A 22,687-nucleotide genomic window follows, 5' to 3' on the forward strand; every position below is an offset into this window, starting at 1 on the left:
TTTGTGAGCATCTCTCTCCGGTATTAAAGCATACCGTACAGACAATATAACTGAGTTCCATCTCCCACATTGTAATGCAGTCCAGTTTTCTTTCTATCCATTTCAGGTTAAAGCAGCTGTAACATAATAGCATGTTTGGCAGTTTATAAATGAAAATCAGTTCTTTTTGAGTTCTTTATTACTTCATGTGCTTAAATGACTTAACAATATCATGGACTGGGGAGGAGGACACGTTGCATGTACAACTTATACAACTTAAAGAATATTGTTACAGCTCTACAATGGAAAGTTGAATTAAAGTGAGACATTCGGGGGTGATATCCAATATATGTGTTACTTGAAAACTGGCGACAGCTTTCTGGACAGGATGGTAGTGTAGTCAGTGCCACCTCTCAATCAGTGTCCGCATTTCACATTGGAGGTGGGCCTGCTGTGTGTCTCACTGTTACTAGTAATGGGTTGTCTTGTGGCCAAACATACTTTAGTCGTCATGCCAGTAACATGTCTGCTGGAACAATCTAATTGGATCTGGCAAAGTCCAAGGCCAGTTGAATTGCCCCCTCCCCAAACTAATTGTCCCTGAAATATGTCCCCGTGGATACAGTTGTTTTGTGTATCTTTCCATTTATTTTGAACGCAAAGGTTTATCGCCATATTATCTTAATGGCCCTATAAAATTGAGACCCTGGCTAATTGAATTGTAAGCTCCTAGCAATAGAGGAAAGAGTAAGAACCGAGGAGGGCACCTTTTGGGATGAGTACTGGGTGTTGTATGGAAACCAATTTGACAATAAATTTCATATATTGAAAAAAAAAAAGAGTAAGAATCAAACTTGATTATTAGAATTTGTATAAAGATAAATGTTAAGGTGTGTCCGTGTCTGAAAGGGTATCATTTCTATCATCAATGGGCTCAAACCAGAAGCTTTGAACATAACACTATGAAGGGTAGATATGAAATTCAGTTGACAAACTATAGGACTCTTAAACTCTTCATGAGCTTGGCGATGGAGTAAAGGTTTTGCCATAATTTTGTCCTTTCTGAATCCCTATTTTTAAGCCAATTATGAGACCAGGAAGCTGGAAGGCAGTGACCCCATCTCAACACACTCCGCTCTTCTATATGGATTCTCCAGCAACCCAGAAATGAGAAAATCAGAGTCGATTCTCACAGTTACATGGTCACCATAGTAACTGGAATTGCTAAAGCTAATTCAGGACACTAAGCTGATAGTTTCAGTTTTTATTTCAGTTTTCACAAATGAAAACCATCTTAAAGTTCTCGCTAAAAAAAGCACATAAGTTATGTCGGTCATACTCCCGTGTACGAGTAAGATCAAAGAATTTTGTTGTCTTGTACACAAACAGGGTACCATGGTGCTCCTATGTTCTGAATCGCATTGCGTATTTTTCATCTCATTTTCTCCCACTCTTTCTTTTTTTGTACATTTATTTATTTATTTTTGAGAGAAAGAGAGAAAGCGCACAAGCAGGGGAGGGGCAGAGAGACAGAGGGAGACACAGAGTCCAAAGCAGGCTCCAGGCTCTGAGTCTACTGTTCTTTGACCTTTGAGGTTGTCAGTGCAGAGCCCGACATGGGACAAAAAGCCAGGAACTGTGAGATCATAACCTGAGCCAAAGTCAGACAGACGCTCAACCTACTGAGCCACCCAAGCGCCCCCGTCCCACTCTTTCTGAAGAGCATGTCACGATATACAAATAAACGAGTATATGTTGCTTTAAAAGTCTATTGCAAAAGTTGCTGCCCAGTTTTGATGGCATTAGCGTCCTGTGACTGGGTGCTGTGTTAACTCAGGATGCTTATGTGTGGAATCATGCGGGCGATTCCTTGCCACTTAGGACTTGTGTACAGTGTTCTGTCCTTAGCACAGGTCACCGAGCTGCTCATGGGGCTCTCGTTCGTCCCTTAGGAGCCAGGCATTGTCTGCACAAAAGCATGTGTCCTTGGAAAAAACACCGAGGAGGTAAGACATACAGAGATACCATATGAATGTTCATGCTTTTCTTCTTCCCTCTTGTCTCCAGAACCAAACTTCGTGTCATCTTACGACATCGGAAATTTCACCTACTTCTTTTTCCGAGAAAACGCCGTGGAGCACGACTGTGGGAAAACCGTGTTCTCCAGAGCTGCCCGGGTCTGCAAGAATGACATCGGGGGGCGGTTCCTACTGGAGGACACCTGGACCACGTTCATGAAGGCTCGCCTGAACTGCTCCCGGCCCGGGGAGGTCCCCTTTTACTACAACGAACTGCAGAGCACTTTCTTCCTGCCCGAGCTGGATCTGATCTATGGCATCTTTACCACCAACGTGTAAGTAACTGGAAGAAAATTCTTTCCCTGCTCCTCTGTCCATGGTGCATGTGTCTGCTGTTCTTTGACCTTTGAGAAGTTGGAAAGTTGCTTTAAAGGAAATCTTTCTTATTTTACTGGGCCAACGGCCAAAGAAATGTTTGAGTATGAATTAAATATTATGCAAATACAGTGTGATTTCTGAGACTTGGTATTCGGGAAATAAAGTGAAGCAAAAAAAGTTTCAATCTGTCCTTAGGTAATTGTAGCATCAAGTTACCGGACTGTAATTTTCTCCTTCCTGATTCACCAATGTGTTCTGGGCACTGTCTGAAATGCTGGTACATATTAGGCGCATTTTTTTTCCATATGCAGTTACGCATAGGGCACAATGAAGGCAGTGTTTTCTGAGTCTGATCTTTGAGTGGTATATTTCGTGCCCACACCTCCGGTCGTAAGTGAAATGCACATTGTCACTTTCCCGTAGCTGCATTTTCAACCGTTGTTCTAGGAGACGGCTAACCTGGGCAGGCTTTTCTAAAATGATGACTGTACTTTAAAAATATCCTTGAAAAAAACGATAACATCTTTTTGTTTTTCTTGTGGGAGGTGATACTCCTAGCTCCAGAACTGATAAATTTTGGATAAGGGAAAGCATGTGAAGTTTCCTGATCTTTCGTTCACTCTTACTCTGGTGGAGTTGTAGCATGACCCACATCTATTTCCCATTCTTTGCTGGTGTGCAGTGAAAGATTCGACAGGATCACATCCCGCCCCCAGGGGTGACAGATCCCCTTTTCATACTCAGACTCTTGGCCCCCTTTCAGTGGTAACCGTGGTCCGCAGTGTGGACTCTGCTTCGGACCATCTTTGAGTCTCTATTCTGGCAACTTAACAATGCAGAAAAAATGGAATCAAGGCAGTTTGAAAGTGCTGATAAAGAGTGTGGGATGACCAGCCATTCCAGCTTGTCTGGGATCGTCCCAGCTTCAGCATCTAGACGAGTCCTGCATCGCAGGGAAACCCCGGGGTTCTGGGAGAATCGAGGATGCCTACCCGGGAATTGCTGTAGAACCACTTGATCTGCTCCTTCCTTCCATGTTACTCTTTCCCTCTGTCCTCTCCCCTGCTGAGCTTAAGTGTTAACAGTCACTCGATAATAACATTTACTCCGTGAAGAGTCTTCTTTCTGACATGAAGTTAGAAGAAGGGTGAAATGGATGGCGCCCCACCCACCCCCACCCCACCATGACCACCTTCGTTGTAAATCTGGTTTTCAACCCCAGAGCTTATTTTCCCTCCTTGATACGTTTCTTTTAAAAAATCAATTTATAGTTTCTGAAGCTGATTTGCTTTCCAAAACCCGGTTTAAGAAATCGCGTCGGCTGCGCAAGATGAATGTTCAGTTGCTGACTTGACATCAATTTTACACACAATGGGAGCTGGGCTTACTTAGCTGTTCATTCCCCTGGCTCTGGGCAAAGACAATTTAAAAAGTTATGGAAATACTGCGTCTGGACTGTTCAATGGTCAATTTAGACACTCGCAAAAATAAGTTTCAGACTATTCCAGACGATTTGTTTAGTGTTGCAAGTGTCCATCATATTGGACATCACCCAGTATCTATATCTGTCTATCTATCTATCTATCTATCTATCTATCTATCTATCTATCTATCATCTACTATCTATCATCTATCTATCTGTCTATCTATCTATCTATCTATCTATCTATCTATCTATCATCTATCATATACTATCTATCATCTATCTATCTATCTATCCATCTATCTATCTATCTATCTATCTATCCATTTATCTATCTATCTATCTATCTATCTATCTATCATCTATCTATCATCTACTATCTATCTATCTATCTATCTATCTATCTATCTATCTATCTATCGTCTATGTGTCTGTCTACTTATCTATCTATCTTTCATTTATCTATCTATATTAGAGATAGAATCGCTAGATCTTTCCTTTCTGTCTCGAACACTTACTCTCACCAGGTCTTGGGAAGAACTTTCGGATCCATCCATTTCTAGTTCCACCATACGCCCCACCTCTCTTCCTTCTCATGTCTCAGCCTTGATCTTACCTTCTGGACAGATGACCACATTCTTGACAAGACTTGCTCCAAACCGAAAGAAAATGATGATGGGGGGCAGCAGCAGTGAATGAGTACATCACGCTGTGGCTCAGCTCTCTGGTGTTGCTGCTCATCGTTTGCTTTGCCTTTGAATATTCATCAAGGTCTCTTAGCACTGGGGAGTGGGGATGAAGGTCGCTCCCCTCGCTCATTCTGCCCTAGGACTGGGTGGTTTTCTCACCCCCTGGCCATGAGCTGGGCTGCAGGAAATGGCCTACTTACGACCGCGTGGAGTCGCTGAAGGTTTTACCATCGTGTTCCCGGGTGTCCAAAAATGGTGGCTCACAGACAGCAAAAACCCGAGCCGTGCTCGAAAAAAGCAGATTTCTTTAACCAGACCGTATTTTGCTGTTTCCACAGTTAGCAAAAGGGCGCCGGACTCCTGAGAGCCTCTCATTTACAGCTGTCTCGGCAGAGCCTGAACTCTGATTTAAGGTTTCGAGATTTCCTATGTCAGTGCCATGTCAAATTTTTCTCTCTGACCCTTCGGACTTAAAATGCTTTTCGAATTAAAAAAAATGTACATAAATGAAGGGTCTCTGACAGGGACTTTTTGCAAAATGCTTTCGGTTGATTATTTTTGAAAGGCTTGCAAACAGACACCGCTCTCTGGGGATCTAACAAAAAGAAGCAGCAGCCACAGTTTGCCCGCCGCCGTCTGAAAGAACCAGATGAACAGTTGGGACAAGAGCCACCCGGACCGTTGAGAGGCTCCAGCCCCCGGAGGAGAACGTCTTTTTCCTCCTGTTTTTAAAAGGCCTGGCATACGGCTCTTCACAACCCTCTGTCCTCTTGTTGCGGCTGAGTGAATTAATCCCATCCGGCAGGATTAGAAGTGTCATAACCGCTAAATAGTCTTGTCTCTGCACCCAAGTGTTTGTTCTCCCACAAGGAGACCACAGAGTGACATCAGTCACTGCTTTGGCTTCATCCCTGTTGGGGGGGGGGGACTTAGGACACTGTGATCCTGAGGTTCTCCGGAAGGTGCCTGCGCTAGGGGTCCCCGCAGGACTCTGACCTGCCCCCCCTTCCTCTCTCTTCCCTCCCCCTCCCCCCAGGAACAGCATCGCTGCCTCGGCCGTGTGTGTCTTCAACCTGAGTGCCGTCTCCCAGGCCTTCAACGGGCCCTTCAAGTACCAGGAGAACTCACGCTCCGCCTGGCTGCCGTATCCCAACCCCAACCCCAACTTCCAGGTAATTTCAGGGGGGTGGGGAAGGCACTCATTCCTCTTGTGTAGACAGCCTGGGACAGTGTAAAGCTGGGTACCTGCACAACGCAGCTGGTGTCTCCCCTGACCCTCACGGACGTGCCCACGCTCAGCCTGGCTCACGGAATATGGCCGAGGCCTTTTGTCCACTGAGGTGCCCCGGGCCGAAAAGGGGCCTTTTGTCAGCTGGGACGCCGAGGCTGAGCTGAAAAAGGCCAGAATAAAGCAGCAGGCTGGGAAGCCAAGCTTCAATTAGTGCTAATGATGGCGGACCCTGTGTCCCCAGAAGCTCTGATCCCTAATGAATGACGCCGTAGTGAATGGAGCCCAGGGCACAGAGCAGTGGAGACGCACAAACAGAATTAGAGCACTAATTGGTGAACGTGGGGAGATTTCCTGTCGGGGTGAGTGGGACGTGATGGTGCAGCTGGGGGAAGCAGAGCAGGTGGTGGCCATTAGCTCACGAATCACAAAATTGCAGGATGTTGGAGCTATAAGGGGCTCCACGTCATTTTCTCTCATCTTCCGATGTTCAGAAGAAGCTGGGACCAAAAGAAATGTGATTTCCTCATGTCTGGTCCGTCAGCAGGTGTATTAGTCTGCTCAGGCGGCCATCACAAAATCCCACCGACTGGGCGGCGTGAATGACAGACGTATGTTTCGTCACAGTTCTGGAGGCTGGAAGTCCAAGATCAAGGTTCTGGCTGATTCAGTTTCTGGTGAATCGCTTCCTCTCTTAAAAATGGCCACCTTCTGACTGTGTCCTCATGTAGCCTTTCCTCAGTGACTGGGGAGAGACCCTAATCCTGTGGGATCAAGGCCCCACCCTTGTGAACCCACTGAACCTTAATTACTCCCTTCCAGGCCCCATCTCCAAAGACAGCCACCTTGAGGGTTGGGGGTTCAACATATGCATTTGGGGGAGACACAAACATTCAGACCGCAGCAGCAGGCTTCCCTCGAGGGCCCCCCTTCTGACACGGATGCTCATACGATCATTGTCGTCATCGTGTGTGTAATTTTTAGTACCGCCACGTTCAAGACTCTATGCTCGTCATGTTGCCCGCTGGCAACGGTGTTGGGATCAATGACAAATTCTCCCACAGACAGAGAGGGGTGCCGAGCCTCCGTGCAGAGATTCAGTCCGGCCAAGGACACTGGCTGATCAGTCGCTGAGCTGAGATCTCAACGCCAGTCCTCAGATGCAAAGCCCCACCCTCTTCTGGCTAAAAGACCACTAGTTACCGTAACTAACCCGAGTTAGAACTGGGTTCTGTACCCGGGCGTCCACGTTCTGGTTGGTTGATCATCCCAACACCTAAAACTTTTGGCTTTTGAGAAAACTAGGAGTACAGAAAGGGTTCAATTATTTTATACCTTCCTTGGACTTTGGCAGGGACCGTTCAATTGTAAATGTTTTGAAAGAATTTTTTTAAATTAAATTTTTGGTAATTTAAGAGCATGGGATTGGGGACAGATGGGTGGTTTTTACAACCTCTTTCCCATTTTGCTGCTTTACTGGGGCATTCTGTTAGCATCTTCTGTCTCTCGTTCTCATCAATAAGATGAGGAAAGTGGGATACGAAGGCACAGGAATATTTTAGGAATAAACTTTGGTAATATTGATTAATGTGCCTTGCTGACTGTAGAATGTAGTTGGAGAAGGTGACTCTTAGGGACCATTCACTGGGTGCCTTCTGGGGTCCCACATTGTGTCAATGCTTTATATACCTGCCCTGCTGTCTCCTCTCCCCAGCTCTGTAAGGTAGGCATCGTCATCCATGCTTTAGAAGTCAGGAAACCGAGTAACCAATTTATATGTACTACCCTAGCCCCTCTACTCAGAAAATTCAGTACTGGTTCAGTACAAAGAGATTCATATCACAGGTCAAGCGGCTAACAGCTTAGTGGGAACCAAACCTGAAGTGACCACGGCTCCTTATGGCATAGACAGTTTATGTCATTATTAACTGAACATTGATGCTTTGCCCCTTTGTTGAGTCTCCATCCGAATTTCTCCCTGTCCTCAGATGATGGGGTACAGCGTAACTGTTTAAGAAGGCCCTCCGTAAAATCCTGAAGGTGGAATATATCATTGCTCTTAAGAAGGTGCTTTGTAAAGTCCTGAAGGTGAAAAACAATTAACGGAGATGCTCCCTTTATTTACAGTGTACTCTTAATGCCTTGATGTTTCTATTGCAAAAGTCTTCATAATGAACAGTGACTTAATAAACCCCTGATGCCATACCACCTCCAGGCAGTGGATAACTTTTAGCCCTTTTGTCTGAACATATTTGTAGCACACAGCAAAATCTCTCATTTCCTAAGGCCACGGGCCTCTGGTTTTATAATGCCAGTGTCACACGGAGAGGCTTACTCACGTTTATGAGATGGGAGTAGGTTCATGCCATATAACAAATGAAGCTTGCGCAAATGTGACATGCATTTCAGGCAGGAAGCTTCTTTAGCTGGGCTTAACTTGTTAGGGTAGAATTTAAGATTTACAGGGAACTAAAATTTAATTTTTTTTAATGTTTATTTATTTTTGAGACAGAGAGAGACAGAGCATGGATGGGGGAGGGTCAGAGAGAGAGGGAGACACAGAATCCGAAACAGACTCCAGGCTCCGAGCTGTCAGCACAGAGCCCGACGCGGGGCTCAAACTCATCAACTGCGAGATCGTGACCTGAGCCAAAGTCAGACGCTCAACCGACTGAGCCACCCAGGTGCCCCAGGGGAACTCAAATTTTAGATGATGACAATTCCTTGTATATTTTCTGGTACAAAAATGTACCAATGGTTTTCTTTTGGTTTATCGTATTTGATAACCATGATAGCATTAGCATCCTTACTGATATTCATGAGACGATGTAGCTGGCACAGGGTGGGAATACATTTTGAATTAAGGATCCTTCCACTAGTCGTTATGTTTGCAGTAACCAACAGTGAGAAGTGGTTCAATTTTTTCCATTCTTGTTTGCCTAGTGACATTTGGAATTTTATACAGCATTTATAATAAGAACTAGCAAGTTAGTTGGAGGAACAGAAATGTGATTCAGGTTCAGGAAGAAGAATGGGTCGGGAAGGACAGTGCCTCATTTTGCAAGATGTAATACAGAAACCTCAATTGAGAACAATAACAAAATAGCAAAAGATAGCGTTTTTATAGTTGCAATCTAGAAACCACTGTAAGTAGTTCTATGGAAGCCTACCCCGTTAGAGCCTGCGGTCCAAGTCATCTTGGCCCTGAACCTCACTAGGAAAACAGCATTGGTCGGTAACAGGAAACACCATCCAGACCCAGTGGACAGACTCCGCGATTTTCTGTGCGTTTTTGACAACCACCAATCAGAAATGATGGAGCCAAAATGGAAAACAGACCTTTAAGTGGTCAGACAGATGAGGAGGTCATTCTTGGGCCAAATGAAGGGGTTGACCAGGTCCTCGGGACCCTGTGATACACAGCGCACGTTTGCAGTAAGATGGGAAGGAGAGAGCCAATCAGATCGGGCACTCTGAGCACGAGGCCGGGTGATTGTGGAGCTGCACAAAACTCCAGCAAACTGGAAAGAGGATGGGATCTATTGTCTCTGCAACAAACAAAAATGCAAGTATTATAGCATTAAAAAAATTAGTCGAATGACTGTATTACTTTCAGAAGTGGTAGCAAGACAACCATTGTGGTTTGTAACCCACTTGAGGACCGTGACATTTGTCTTGTTACCCTCTTGCACGGAGTCCCCAAGGTGTCAGAGACCCCTGCGGGAACCCGGTGTGTGAGGCACAGCTAGAGAATTTGCAGCGCATTAGAGAGCTAGATGGGTTACTTACGACCCAATAAATATATACTGTAAATCTAAATAGCTTTCAAAATATGAGAAAGAATCCTTGGGTGAGATATTTATTATAAGCTGGAAAAATAAACCAAGACGTCGTAGAGAGAGTTCAAAATTAGTTCCTGGCCAACGATATTGTTACCCAGTTCCGATGTGTGGTAGTTTTTCCCGTACCGTGAAGTAATTTCCCAGCACTGTCTGGGTGTCCTACCACTCAACTCAATTCGGACACTATTTACCAGGAGAGAGCATCAGATCTCACAGGTGCAAGGGTCAGCTCTACAAGCCTTCTGCCCCACCTCTTGCCACTTCAGGTGCTGATCTGAAGTCCAGTTCCTCACCTGTGCTTCGGAACCTCTGGTTACCAATGGAAAATTCCAATGATCGCTGCCCTGGGTTCAATTACTTTGCTAGTGGGGCTCACAGAACTCAGAGAAACATTTTATTGACTAGATTACTGGTTTGTTATGAAATGACCTAATTCTGGAGGCGATACACCAGGCCAGGTCTGGGGAAAGGCACAGAGCTACTCCGTGCCCTCTCTGAGCCCTAAATCTCCACATGTTCACCAACCCAGAAACCATCTGAACCCTGTCCCTTTTGAGGTTTTATGGAGGCTTCCTTACATAGGCAAGATTGATTGAATCATTCGTTATTGGTGATTGAACTCCGTCTCCAGCCCCTCTCCCCTCCCTGGAGGTCAGGGGTGGGCTGAAAGTTCCCTATCTTCTAATTATGTGATTGGGTCTCTAGCCAACTGGCCCAGAGGTGCCTCGTTAACATGACAAAAGGCACCTTTACTGCTCTTGACACTTAAAAAATTCCCATGGTTTTAGGAGCTGTGTGTCAGAGGACAAAAACCAAATATGTATTTCTTACGAGTCACAATATCACAATGGCAGTTCAGGTTGATGACTTAAGATATGGGGTCCAGGATAAAAAAAAAAAATGATAAGGGGAGGTCAGTGGTCCTACTACCCAGCTGTAGTCCAAGGAGGCCCCCAGGCTCTCGCAGACCCCCAGATTCCTCAAGGGCAGCACAAGGTCCTCAGTTTTGTGTTATGACTCCTGATTTCTGCGATGCATTAAACAACAACAACAACAACAACAACAAAAACCACACACTGTGCCTAAGACACAAAACCTGTGTGTTAAACTTCACCCAACAAGTAGGTAACTAAGTGCCACCTATGCTCAAGCACCGTCATCGGTTTCAGGAAGAGCAATCTGGCAAACACAAAGTCACTCTCAGAGCCAGAGCTCACCTGGGTAGACCTCAGACGGAGTCTGGGAGGCTACTTTCATTTTGTAACACATTTGTTAACAGGCAACGTCCCTGTCCCTTAAGTGCTACTGTTAAATATGATGACGATGCGAAATCTCCTAGCACAGCCCCCTGTCCCATGAGCAGCTGCCTGTGTATTCACCCATTGATTCCTTCCTTTACTTATTCATGCGTTTCCCTCTGGCCACTGAAGCCCAGTGCACCATAGAATTGCTGTCCTGCTACAAGACAGATTTGCCATTGGTTGAATGGCTTCTCTGTGCCAGGCACACTGTTTTGTTCCTTGGCATCTACAGGCACTTTCGATTAGTTTACAAATGCCTTCCACTGATGATCTCAGCTGGCCTCACAACTGCCCTGGGAAGTGAATAGAGCGAGTGTTTTTCTAGCTACTTTATAGGTAGAGACAGAAGCTGAGAAGCAGTGTCTTACTTGAGACCGCATGGCTCCTGGGGCAGCAGCACGGAGCCCTTCACCTGGCCGTGATCCCGTCACCTGTGGACCCTTCGCCTGGCATAGGGGCTGTCCCTGCAAGGAAATGGGACATGGCACATTGGACAAGACTCGGGATCCATTTCTCTCTGACACTCTCTAATTTTACAACCGGCTTATCATTTTACAGCATGTAGGGCATTTTTATCAAGTGCTACAAAAATCTATCACCTATTTTTATTTTATTTTTTCTTTTTCTTTCTTAAGACAGCATGGGTGGGGGAGGAGCAGAGAGAGGGAGACACAGAATCGGAAGCAGGCTCCAGGCGCTGAGCTATCAGCCCAGAGCCCGACGCGGGGTGCGAACCCACGGGCCAGGAGATCATGACCCGAGCTGAAGTCGGACACTTAACCGACTGAGCCACCCAGGCGCCCCTCATCTATTTTTAAAAAAGCAGTTTCCATCTTACACTTTTCCCCCTGTAACCTGTGATAAAACCAAGTGTTAGAAATGACGTGTTATCAACGGCAGTCTCAGATGGTATGGACAGGGAAATCTGTTTCCATCAAACTTGCTTATGGGAAGTTCTGCTGGGGGTTAGTCTTTGTTGGCCCCAGGTCAAGCTTCGGAAGGAGTTGAAAAAGATCGGTGGGGATTCTCTGATTGTGTGCTCTGCCCCAGGAAAGCTTTTCTCCCTTTCCCACCCCGCTGTCTGCCTTATCCTTGCCCAAAACCATCCTGCGCGGTACCTGCCCGTCTCTCCACAGCCCAGCTCTGGATTCCCTTCTCAGCATTGCAGGGCCTGATTTTCCCCCCCTTTTATATACCAGATTCATGTTCATGGTGGCTCCTCTGTCTCAACATCTCTTTCCTTCCCTTCTTCTTCCCGGTTTCTTCCTTTACCCTCCTCTTTCCACTTCTCCCTTCCTCCCTCCCTCTGGCTTAGAGAATGAGCACAAGGCAATGAAGCCACCAGTACCTTGTACCCATGTGAAATTTACTGGAATAATATTACTTAATTGACAGATTAAAATGGCCTAATTCTATCTCCGTGGAATCCATATCTTGCTTATAGACCCACCGTTCCAGTAGGGATAGTAATAGATCTATATGATGTTCTCGACCGCTGCATTTGCAATTTTGGCACCTGATTTACAGGCAGATATAGTAGTGTGCACTTGGCCAGACAGCTTCTATGTAACTTCAACACGTGATGGGGAGTTTTCATTCCTATGCGTTCAGATTAAAGTCAGCACTGATTTCTACCGGATTAATTTTTAACATCTGATCATATGTTTCTGTAATGGAGTCGAGACACTCCCCAGATGTGATGGGTTCAAATCTAGAACGGGAGGGGCCCGAGGGAGGGGGGACCTTGGAGAGAGCAGAGAAGCACACACGTTTGCACACTGACGATCTTCACCTTCCGAGTCCCCCTCCCGCCGGGGTGGCCAGGATCCGCTGTGCGTGTCCAGGTGGCCGGTCCCCGTAACGGCCTGTTTTCCCTTGCAGTGTGGCACGGTGGACCAGGGCCTGTACATGAACCTGACCGAAAGGAATCTGCAGGATGCTCAGAAGTTCATCCTGATGCACGAGGTGGTCCAGCCTGTGACCTCGGTGCCCTCTTTCATGGAGGACAACAGCCGCTTTTCCCACGTGGCCGTCGACGTGGTGCAGGGCAGGGACATGCTCGTCCACATCATCTATCTGGCCACAGGTAGGAGTTGGCGCCTCCCCTGAAGAGTTTCCTAAGCATGAGATTTCTACGTCCAGCCGCAGGTCGGTCTTCTTTGTCACCCAGCAAAACCCACGAACCAACCTTGTCTTCGTCATCCTCTGTGTTTCTCGTAGGGAACTTAATTTCACTCTTTTTACATTACATTGGCCCTAATTTTAGTTGGGAAGACAGTGCCTGGTTTCTTAACTGTCGTTTCTTAAGTGCTCATAAAATAAGGCTTTTCTTGGCAAGACCATTTTCATTTGTATAGTTCAAGACAATGCAATTGGAGGGCATTGTTGGGTGCAATATTATCCTGGGATTGTCATAATGATTTTCAGTGGATTCAAACAGTGCTCGCAAGATATTCCTGGTGTAGGATGTAGATAGAAGAATTTTGAAGAATACGTTTGGAGGCATAAACAACAAAATACTTTGAAGAGAAACCGGCAACACTATTTCTCAAATTATAGATGACAGCTAGACATGTCTAGTTTCCAAGGTAACTGGGTACTGGAGGCAGGCGTCTGGCACAGAAAGGGTGCTTGAGACCAGCCTCAGTGACCGTGTCTCAGTCTGCACACCTGTTCAGCTTTTCCTTGCCTTCAGGTCCTCCCGTGCAGAGTCCCCTCACCACGGAGCCCGCCCCCATCCTTACATCCTCTGTCCAGTGCCCTGTCCAATGACCCCTTTCTCACAGAGCACAGTTTCTATTGTTTCTGTTGTTTATAATATCTCATACCCACTACTGGTTGATTTTATTCAGGAAGTCACCAACATTTATTGAATTTTTACTATTTCGTGGTTCGTATGAGCACTGATGAGTCAGATGGTGAACAGACTGGCAACTTCCTGCTCTCCTGGGGACAGCATAACATCAGCCAGCCGCTGAGGGGAAGGACCGAGAGAGTGATTGGCTTATGCTGTGAATATGAATAGAGCCATGGGCTAGCAAGAGGCGGGGGAGGCTCCCATCCTTGGCTGTTGAGGGTTGGTCTCTCCCAGGAGGTGACATTTAAGCTGATAGCTGACTAAGGAGAAAGACCTGGCCTTTCAGGATGAGGGAAACAGCGAAGGTACAGGAGTGGTCAGCTGGGGGCAGTGCCCCTGTGTTGCCAGGTAAGGACAGGGATGTCACTGTGGGATTGACAAAGGAGGCCATGAGTGCCTCTATGGTCAGGAGCAGGAAGGAAGTTAGATGGAACATCCATGATGAATAAGGCTTGGAAGAGAGAGGATCGATATGGTATCCTAAGGGATTGGGAGTTCAAGTTTGTGGTGCTTTTTAAGAGAAGACAGAATTACCATTGCAGTGTGTGTCTTGCTCGTTAGAGCATACGAAGAAATCAGGTCTTGGTTTCTGCCATCTTTATCCTTAATTCCCCACAGAGGGCTGGATGGGTAGCAAGTTGAGGAATGAGTGAACTGGACCTTTCCAGAAGTTTCCCTAGTTTTTCTTCATAAGTGTTCTGGTTGACTCTGCCATGGAGAATAGAGTCATCTTGGAGCTCCAGGCGGCTGTTGAGTCCCTCATCCGTACCTGGGGGTGGAGGTGGCGAAGGGAGATGAGGCTGGTCGGTACAGAGCAGGGGCCTCAGCCTGAGCATTCTGACCTTTCCACAACCAAGTCCCTAACAAGGTGGGATTTGCTTCCTTGTGTTTATAATGACTTGTAGCGAGCTTCTGAGGGCTTCTGATGGCACTCTCGTTGTCCTTTAATTGTGTCTGGTGTCTTAGTTCAGGCTGCTGTGACAAAATACCATAGATGGGGTGGGGGTGGAGGGCTTAATCTACAAATCTATTTCTCACCCTTCTGGAGGCTGGAAGTTCAAGATCAAGGTGCTAGCCAATTTGTTTTCTGGTGAGAGTCCTCGTCCTCATTCAGTCTCCGTAGATGACCATCTCCTTGCTGTGTTCTCGCACACTGGAAACAGATCATCTCTGTTGTGTCTCTTTAAAAGAGCGCTAATCCCATTTATGGAGGCTCCACCCTCACGGCCTAATGACCTCCCAAAAGCCCTGCCTCGAAATATCATTGCTTTGAAGATCAGGGCTTCAGTATGAATTTTGGGAGGACGCACACATTCAGTCATTAGCAATGAGCAACTTTTTCTACCACGTTTTAAAACTTGCCCACAGGAATAAAATACTTGAGGATCTTTTTTAAATTTTTGTAAGTTTACTTATTTATTTTGAGAGAGAGATGGAAGAGTGTGAGTGGAGGAGGCGTAGAGAGAGAGAGAGAGAGAGAGAGAATCCCAGGCAGGCTCAGCCCTATCAGCACACAGAGCCCGATGTGGGGCGTGGACCTGAGCCGAAATCAAGGGTCGGACACTGGACTGACTGAGCCACCCAGGTGCTCCTTGAAGATCTTTATTGCAGACAATAAGCTTGCGCAGAATCTAAATCCAATCACAACAGATCAATTTGGGTAAATTGTGAATTTAAGATGAAATTATGGTCAACATCCATGGCTTTTTAAAGAGTATATCTTTCTAGAAACTTGCTTGCCCCTATCTGTTTTGAATGACCTCCTGATTGGGCTCCTGCTCTCCCCTGAACCCCCTCCCACCCCCTCCCACAAGGCAGCTAGGGGATTAGCTCCGGACTCAGTTGCTAGCTACCCCAGGTTGTCTCCTCTCCAGATTTGCAAATCTGACGCTCGTTAACAACGCACCATGTGCCATTCAGCGCATGTGTCTTACAGAGGTTCCTTTTTTTGTTGTTGTTCTACACACCTGATTCAGATTTTAATCTATAATTTACAAATTCAGTCATGGCATCCATCAAGATGTCGCTAACGGGAACCACAGGCTGAGGTTCCGGGGGAAGAAGCCACACCACAGAACTCTCCTGCAGCCTCCACGTCTCACTAGTCCGGGTTTTGTTAAACTCAAAAGAAGAGGAATTTCCAGGGGGTGAGGGTCCCCTCCAACAGAGAAATAACCAGGGCTACGTGGGGTCCTAACATGAGCAGTCCTCAAACCACGTGCTCGGAGAGTTCCAGTGGTGGCTAGATGCATCGATGGTATTTAAGTTTGTTTAGACTAGCTTGATAATTCTAACCGTAGGACTAATACCGATTACAAATTTCATGTCTCAGCCAAGTTCTGGATCTTTTCATGCATCTCTTACAGCACTGACTAATCCCTTCTTTTGTACGTTTTAATTTAGAATGAAATTTAGTTTTAAATGGTATTATTTTTAATGATCCAACATACAGGTTTCTTTTGTTTTCCCAAGGAATTGAAGTGTAAAAGTGGAATATTAGACAAAATATTCCAAAATGCCAGTCTGTTTTTACTAAACCTGCTAAGAGCCGAGCAGTTCCTGACAGGTAGGGATGATAAAGATTAGAGATTTTGGCTTAAAATTCTAAAGGCTGATGTTGATGTGGTCTTTTATTTATGTCTTCCCAGTAGAGTCCCATCAAGGCAAACCAGGAACATTCCTCCTTTTTGATATTAAAGCTAATACTGAGCACACGTGGCTGGGGCCCTTCTAGGTCCATTGCAGCACCTTCTGGATCTTTACCCGGGAATTCATAAATGCTCACCTGGTAGAGGAGGAGGGTAGCATTGACAACTAGCGAACATGAAGCAGAGTGCTTCCTAACTTGCTACTCAAGTCAATTTGATATCTTGGGTTTGGGAACCCAGGTCTGGTGCTAAGTGTATTTCCTCCCCCTGCCCCTCCTTGATTTTACCTGAATTAACAGGCATTGGAGACAACCCGCCAATGGCCACTTGAAAGTTGGTTTATTTTATTTGTCAGCATTATCTAAAAATCGACGCGAAATAGACCTTGGCCATACGGTGGTTCCTGGTACTTCTCGCAGCTTGAATGTCTCATCCCTGCCGCCCGCCACCCCCCTGAGTCCACCGGCCTTTTCCAGACAAGCCCTGGTCTCTTAGCTACAGCTCTCGTCTCTGTCTTGTTGAAGATCCAGCCAGGCAGGGCTAGGCGCATTATCTGGGCCATGACTGTGCTGCTGTTTTATAAGTTACCTCTTTGAAGGGCTTCTCGGAGCAAGAGGCAAGTTGGCATATGGCAACTCCTTTAGAAGTTGTACGCCCGGACTTGCTACGTGACTGAGTCTCGCGTGCACACAGCTGCTCACTTTCTCTCTGCAAAGATAAAATCAGAGCCCTGTTGACCACTCATGTGTTCCGCGGCTCTCCTCCTTACTTGATCCGCGACTGCCGTCGTTTCTGGCACTTCTGCCTGCGTGACATTCCTTTGCTGGATTCCATCTTTCCTGCTTGCCCCTCATGGGTGGCTGCGACTCAGGCCCTGCCCATTGTCACGATGGTTCTGGTCTATGCTGCCTCCCTGCAAATACCATTCAGTGTCAGGGGTTCTACCATCCCTTCCAGGACAAAGTATATTCCTTGTATTTTGACTTTGCCTCAGTTCCAGTGTGTCTATAGTTGAATGTGTATCTTTATTGCCCAGATCTGCTTCTGTTCCTGTATATTCTGTCTCGTTCTTGTTCAGGCAGCACATCCTGGAGTTTCAAACCCTCTGCCACCTCTGGGAACCATCCGTTGTACCTTTCCAAAACTTATCCCCTTAATTCAGACCCTTGTTATTTCTAGAGAACTGTATTTTTGTTGTTGTTTATTTACTTTGGGGGTGGGGGGGCAGAGAGAGAGAGAGAGAGAGAGAGAGAGAGAGAGAGAGACAATCCTCACGTGGAGCTTGAGCCCATGAACCGTGAAATCATGACCTGAGCCGAAAGCAAGAGTTGGCTGCTTAACCGACTGAGCCACCCAGGTGCCCCTAGAGTACTATTTTATTTATTTTTAAATTTTTTTTTCAACGTTTTTTATTTATTTTTGGGACAGAGAGAGACAGAGCATGAACGGGGGGAGGGGCAGAGAGAGAGGGAGACACAGAATCGGAAACAGGCTCCAGACTCCGAGCCATCAGCCCAGAGCCTGACGCGGGGCTCGAACTCCCGGACCGCGAGATCGTGACCCGGCTGAAGTCGGACGCTTAACCGACTGCGCCACCCAGGCGCCCCTTTAGAGTACTATTTTAAATCAGCGTGTGTTCCACTTGAGAATGGGTAAGACCTTGATTCTGATTTAGTATAGCGAGCTGGGATTATTTGGACCGGTAAGAGAACTAACATCAAATTACAAATTTTATTTCACTTTTAAAATTTTATTTTTATTATATTTTATTCAAGTACAGTTAACACACAATATTACATTAGTTTCAGGTATACAACATAGGGATTCCACAAGTTTCTACATTATGCAGAAAGCTGGGATTTCTTTTTTTATTTTTTTTTATTAAAATTTTTTTTTTCAACGTTTATTTATTTTTGGGACAGAGAGAGACAGAGCATGAACGGGGGAGGGGCAGAGAGAGAGGGAGACACAGAGTCGGAAACAGGCTCCAGGCTCCGAGCCATCAGCCCAGAGCCTGACGCGGGGCTCGAACTCACGGAGCGCGAGATCGTGACCTGGCTGAAGTCGGACGCTTAACCGACTGCGCCATCCAGGCGCCCCGAAAGCTGGGATTTCTAACAGGCTCCCAGGTGAACTTAACGCCGTCCATTTCTGGACCATATTCAAGCCGTGCAGTTCTGGATGAAATAATAATTTTGACCTAGAATCTCTCTATAACAGATGTATCTCACCTCTGTCAGTGGTTAGGCACTGACATCACTGTGACTGGTTTCTAATTGTTTGTGATGCAGATATAAAATCTGTTACCCAACATGAGCCTAACGGATATGTTCACTGTTCCTTTCAGTAGCTACTGTTATGATTTGCTAACTCGTCTGAGAACATCTGGTACTTGCTTTGACAGAAAATGTTTAAGATACAGCCAGCTAGTACAGAGCGATTAACATTATCAGGCAAAAAAAAAAAAAAAGTCAGAAATCATCTGTAATAGAACTTGGCGGTCTAGACAAGGGGCCGGCAAAGTTACAAGGAACGATCACTCCAAAAAAAAAAAAAAAAAAAAAAGGAAGATTGGGTCTGAAAATTTCAAAGCACAACAAGTTTGAGCAATATTGATTCAGAATAAATGAGCACTGGATAGAACCAGGTTAATTTTTAAATTCCAAAGATAAAGAAAGAATTATTGAGGAGAAAAAATAACTGCAAATGGAAAAGAAGAAAAAAAAGTTAGGCGGTCCCAGAATGCGTTCCAGCTGCGTAAATCTGTGAAACATGGTCCAAAATATTCTGAGAAAAAGAAAATGTGAATCGCGAATATCACGCTCAACCAGAAATAGAGAATAGGCAGACACTTTTGCAAACGAGAAAACCTCACGAAGTAGAGTGCCAGCGGTCTCTTTCACAAGCCCCAGACAAGACCCGTTCCTGCTTAGATTCCACCAAACAGTTGATAGAGCAGCCTTGAGAAATAATGGAAAGTAAAACAAAGCAGTGGAAGTCTTAGGACCAGATTGCAAGCACAGCAATGTATACAATAACTGGAGGAAAAGTAAATGTGACTCGAGGGTTTTATTCTAGGATAATCTTTCCTTCAAAAGTAAAGGAGGATTCACGGTATCCAGCGTCCGTGCTTCCTACCTTAAAAACAGAAAACCTTGATTTCCAGCCAAAGGAAGAAACATCAGAACAGAAACCTCAGGAAAGAAGTCATGGGGAAAGGATGGGTGTTGGGATGAGAATCCATTTTAACTTCGGATAAAGAGAAATGAAGATGCCCTATAGGACCTGACGGTAAGGGTAAGCAAGGGCTGTGAGAGTTGGTGGAGCACAGCATGCTGGGACAGCTGAGAGAAGGCCCGGGAATTGGACATCCCTCGGAGCGTGTGCTCAGCTTCTCTTGCCTTACTTTATCCTGGGCCTTCAGCCATTCGCTGTCTCAGCCACCACCATGGCTGATGGATTCCCGGCAGGACCGTGGGATTCTTCCAACTGATGCCTACTGGCTGGTGGCCAGGCGCCCCCTGCCACCTCCGGACCTGGATGAGACATCGTGCCACTCGCATGGGGTCCCGCTTCTCACGCAGGTGCAAAAGGGACGGGGAGATGCCCTCAGAAAGGCAGGGAGCTCAACTCCCTGTGAGGTGAGCTTCACCCAGTGAGATGCGGGGCATGGGAAGAAATGAGCTGATGAATTTCGCTTCTCTTTTCCCCTCCAGTGGGCTGTCCGAGGCAAGTAGCCAAGCACATGTCTCTTTGTAGCTTGACGTAAGGGAGCGGCCCCAGGGTGACACCTCACATGGCATTCCTTCCCATTCCTTCCTGCTTCCTTTTTTTTTCTTTTAATATTAGTTCCTGGTGTACAATATACTCTTCTTTTCTTCCTTCACAGAAACAGCCCTGGGGTTGTCCCCCTAATCATGCATTAGCTCTTAAGCCTGCTTCACGCTCTGTTTTCTAGGCAATCAGAGTCAGGGAGACTTCACTCAACCCCGTAGAGCTGCATGGCTACAAACATAGGCAGACATAGAAGAAGAGATATGCTCTATAGACCATGTTGAGCTACTCAGATTTCAACCTATAATCACTCGAGAATAATAAAACTGAACATTTTGTTTTTGTTGTTTAATTTTTTTAATGTTTATTTATTTTTTGAGAGAGAGAGAGAGAGAGAGAGAGAGAGAGAGGCAGACAGAGTATGAGCAGGGGAGGGGCAGAGAGAGAGGGAGACACAGAATCCGAAGCAGGCTCCAGGCTCTGAGCTGTCAGCACAGAGCCCGACGCGGAGCTCGAACTCACGAACCGTGAGATCATGACCTGAGCCGAAGTTGGACGCTTAACCGACTGAGCCATTCAGGCACCCCTAACACTGAACGTTTTGTAAAGAAAGGAAGTAACATGAAGCAATCAGTATTTCCAGCTATCACTGTCCATAATTCCTGGAGAATGAATTGGAGGGTAGCCCTGAGGATAGAAATGGGAGAATTTGGGTCTAGAGCATCAGTATAATTTTGCTGCAAGATTTGCCAGTTATGCGAAAGCAATCGTTATAGGGACATGTCATTTCACTGCGGTTGTGTATTGAAGACTAGTCTGTGCTCAAGGCTACTTAATTCAAAATCCACGTCCAGGAGGAGATGGGTGTGGCGGGAGTGGCTAACAGACTGGCAGCGGTGGGGTAGACTGAGGCATGCACTCGTAACCGGGGCAATATTGCCCCTAAGGAGGCAGACATTGATTCCTGAATGACAAAAATATCTTACCTTTATCCACAAAGCACAGATATACACGCACTGCATAAGCAAAAAGATATATATATATATAACTATATATTTATGTTTTACTTTATATTTATATTTTATTTTATATTTATATTTTTTATATATTATGTATAATTAATTACAGATTAATTATATACAATATATTATATATTAATATACAATATATTAATATATATTATATATTATATATATATACAATATAATTGTATATATATATAATAATATATAATAATACAATAATTGTATATATATATTGTATATATATTGTATACAATATATATATTGTATATATACAGTAATTGTATATATATATAGTATATATATATAATATATAATATATATACAATATATATACAATATATATATTGTATATTAATATATAATATATTGTATATTAATATAATATATAATATATATTTGATGTATATATGTCAAATTAATAAATATATTATATATATTTATATTTATATATATTATGTTATATTTATATATATATTTATTTTATATTTATATATTTATATTTATATTAATTTTATATTTATATTAATTTTATATTTATATAATATATATATACAATAGCATATATATACATATAGTGTATATATAGTCTATATATATAGTGTATATATAGTCTCTCTATATATATTGTATATAATACATATAGTGTATATATAGTCTTTAGTATTAAAATTTCCTGTGCTGGAGGACAAGTACAGAAAAAAAAAAAACCAAAACTGTGAAGAGTCTCCTTGTCAGAGAGATAAAGGAAAAAACATTTGACAAACACTGTTCTTGGGGATTTTTGTGGAGAAAAGTTAACAGATTTAGTATATGTTCTGGAAGTATGTAAGGATGAGGAAATGGATAAGATCACTAGTAACTCCTGATTTGTTTGCTGTGGGCAGGGGAGTGATTGCTGACAACCTTTTCTAAGAAGGGAGAACTGGAAATGTGGGGCCCTGATTCCCTGGAGAGGGTTCAGCTGTAAACACAGCAGACTCCCAGCCATGAAGAAGCTCGTATTTCAGAGAGAGGTACAAACCACAAAACGGTTAGGTTAAATGTCGGTTGGGGGAAAAGTACAGCACAAAGAAGGAAGGAGGGAGGCCAGGTTTCAGCGTTAACAAGTCATTTGTAAGGGAAACAAGTGGGATCCATTGTGTTTAATGGTTTTTAGGAAGTAGGAGGTAGAGACTAGAATTCCACTCCCAAGGACTTTCGTGTGTTAGAAAGTGCCATCTTGAGTCTTTTCGGTAGAGATTAGACTCCATGAATCTGACTTTAGAAAGTTTGCAGCTACTGATGGGAATCATCTCACTGAGAAGGCCCACTGTGCAGGAGAAAGGGTCACTGAATGGGTGACATTCTGAGGGCCACCAGACGTTGGGGGTCAGATAATAACCCCAGGGAGGAGAAAGGAGATGCCTCAATGCAGATGGGACCCCAGCACTCATGCTTCCTGTGACTTTTCCATGAGTACCGTAGAGAAAATATAGCCAGTGAGTGGCTGTATCCTACCCTCCCTTTCTTCTCTTTCAAATATATT

The 22,687-nt window shown here is 44.8% G+C and overlaps 1 protein-coding gene across 1 annotated transcript in view; it reads left to right on the forward strand.

Annotated features, from left to right (window-relative positions):
* Nucleotides 1-22,687, forward strand: part of SEMA5A (semaphorin 5A) — a 477,201-nt gene that overhangs the window by 326,919 nt on the left and 127,595 nt on the right. The window contains exons 9-11 of the mRNA XM_030332665.1: nucleotides 2,047-2,332; nucleotides 5,524-5,659; nucleotides 12,740-12,944. Of these exons, the coding sequence (XP_030188525.1) occupies nucleotides 2,047-2,332; nucleotides 5,524-5,659; nucleotides 12,740-12,944 (627 nt within the window). The remainder of the gene's footprint in view (nucleotides 1-2,046; nucleotides 2,333-5,523; nucleotides 5,660-12,739; nucleotides 12,945-22,687) is intronic.

Source organism: Lynx canadensis, chromosome A1, assembly GCF_007474595.2.
Source record: "Lynx canadensis isolate LIC74 chromosome A1, mLynCan4.pri.v2, whole genome shotgun sequence".
Classification (NCBI taxonomy): Eukaryota; Metazoa; Chordata; class Mammalia; order Carnivora; family Felidae; genus Lynx; species Lynx canadensis.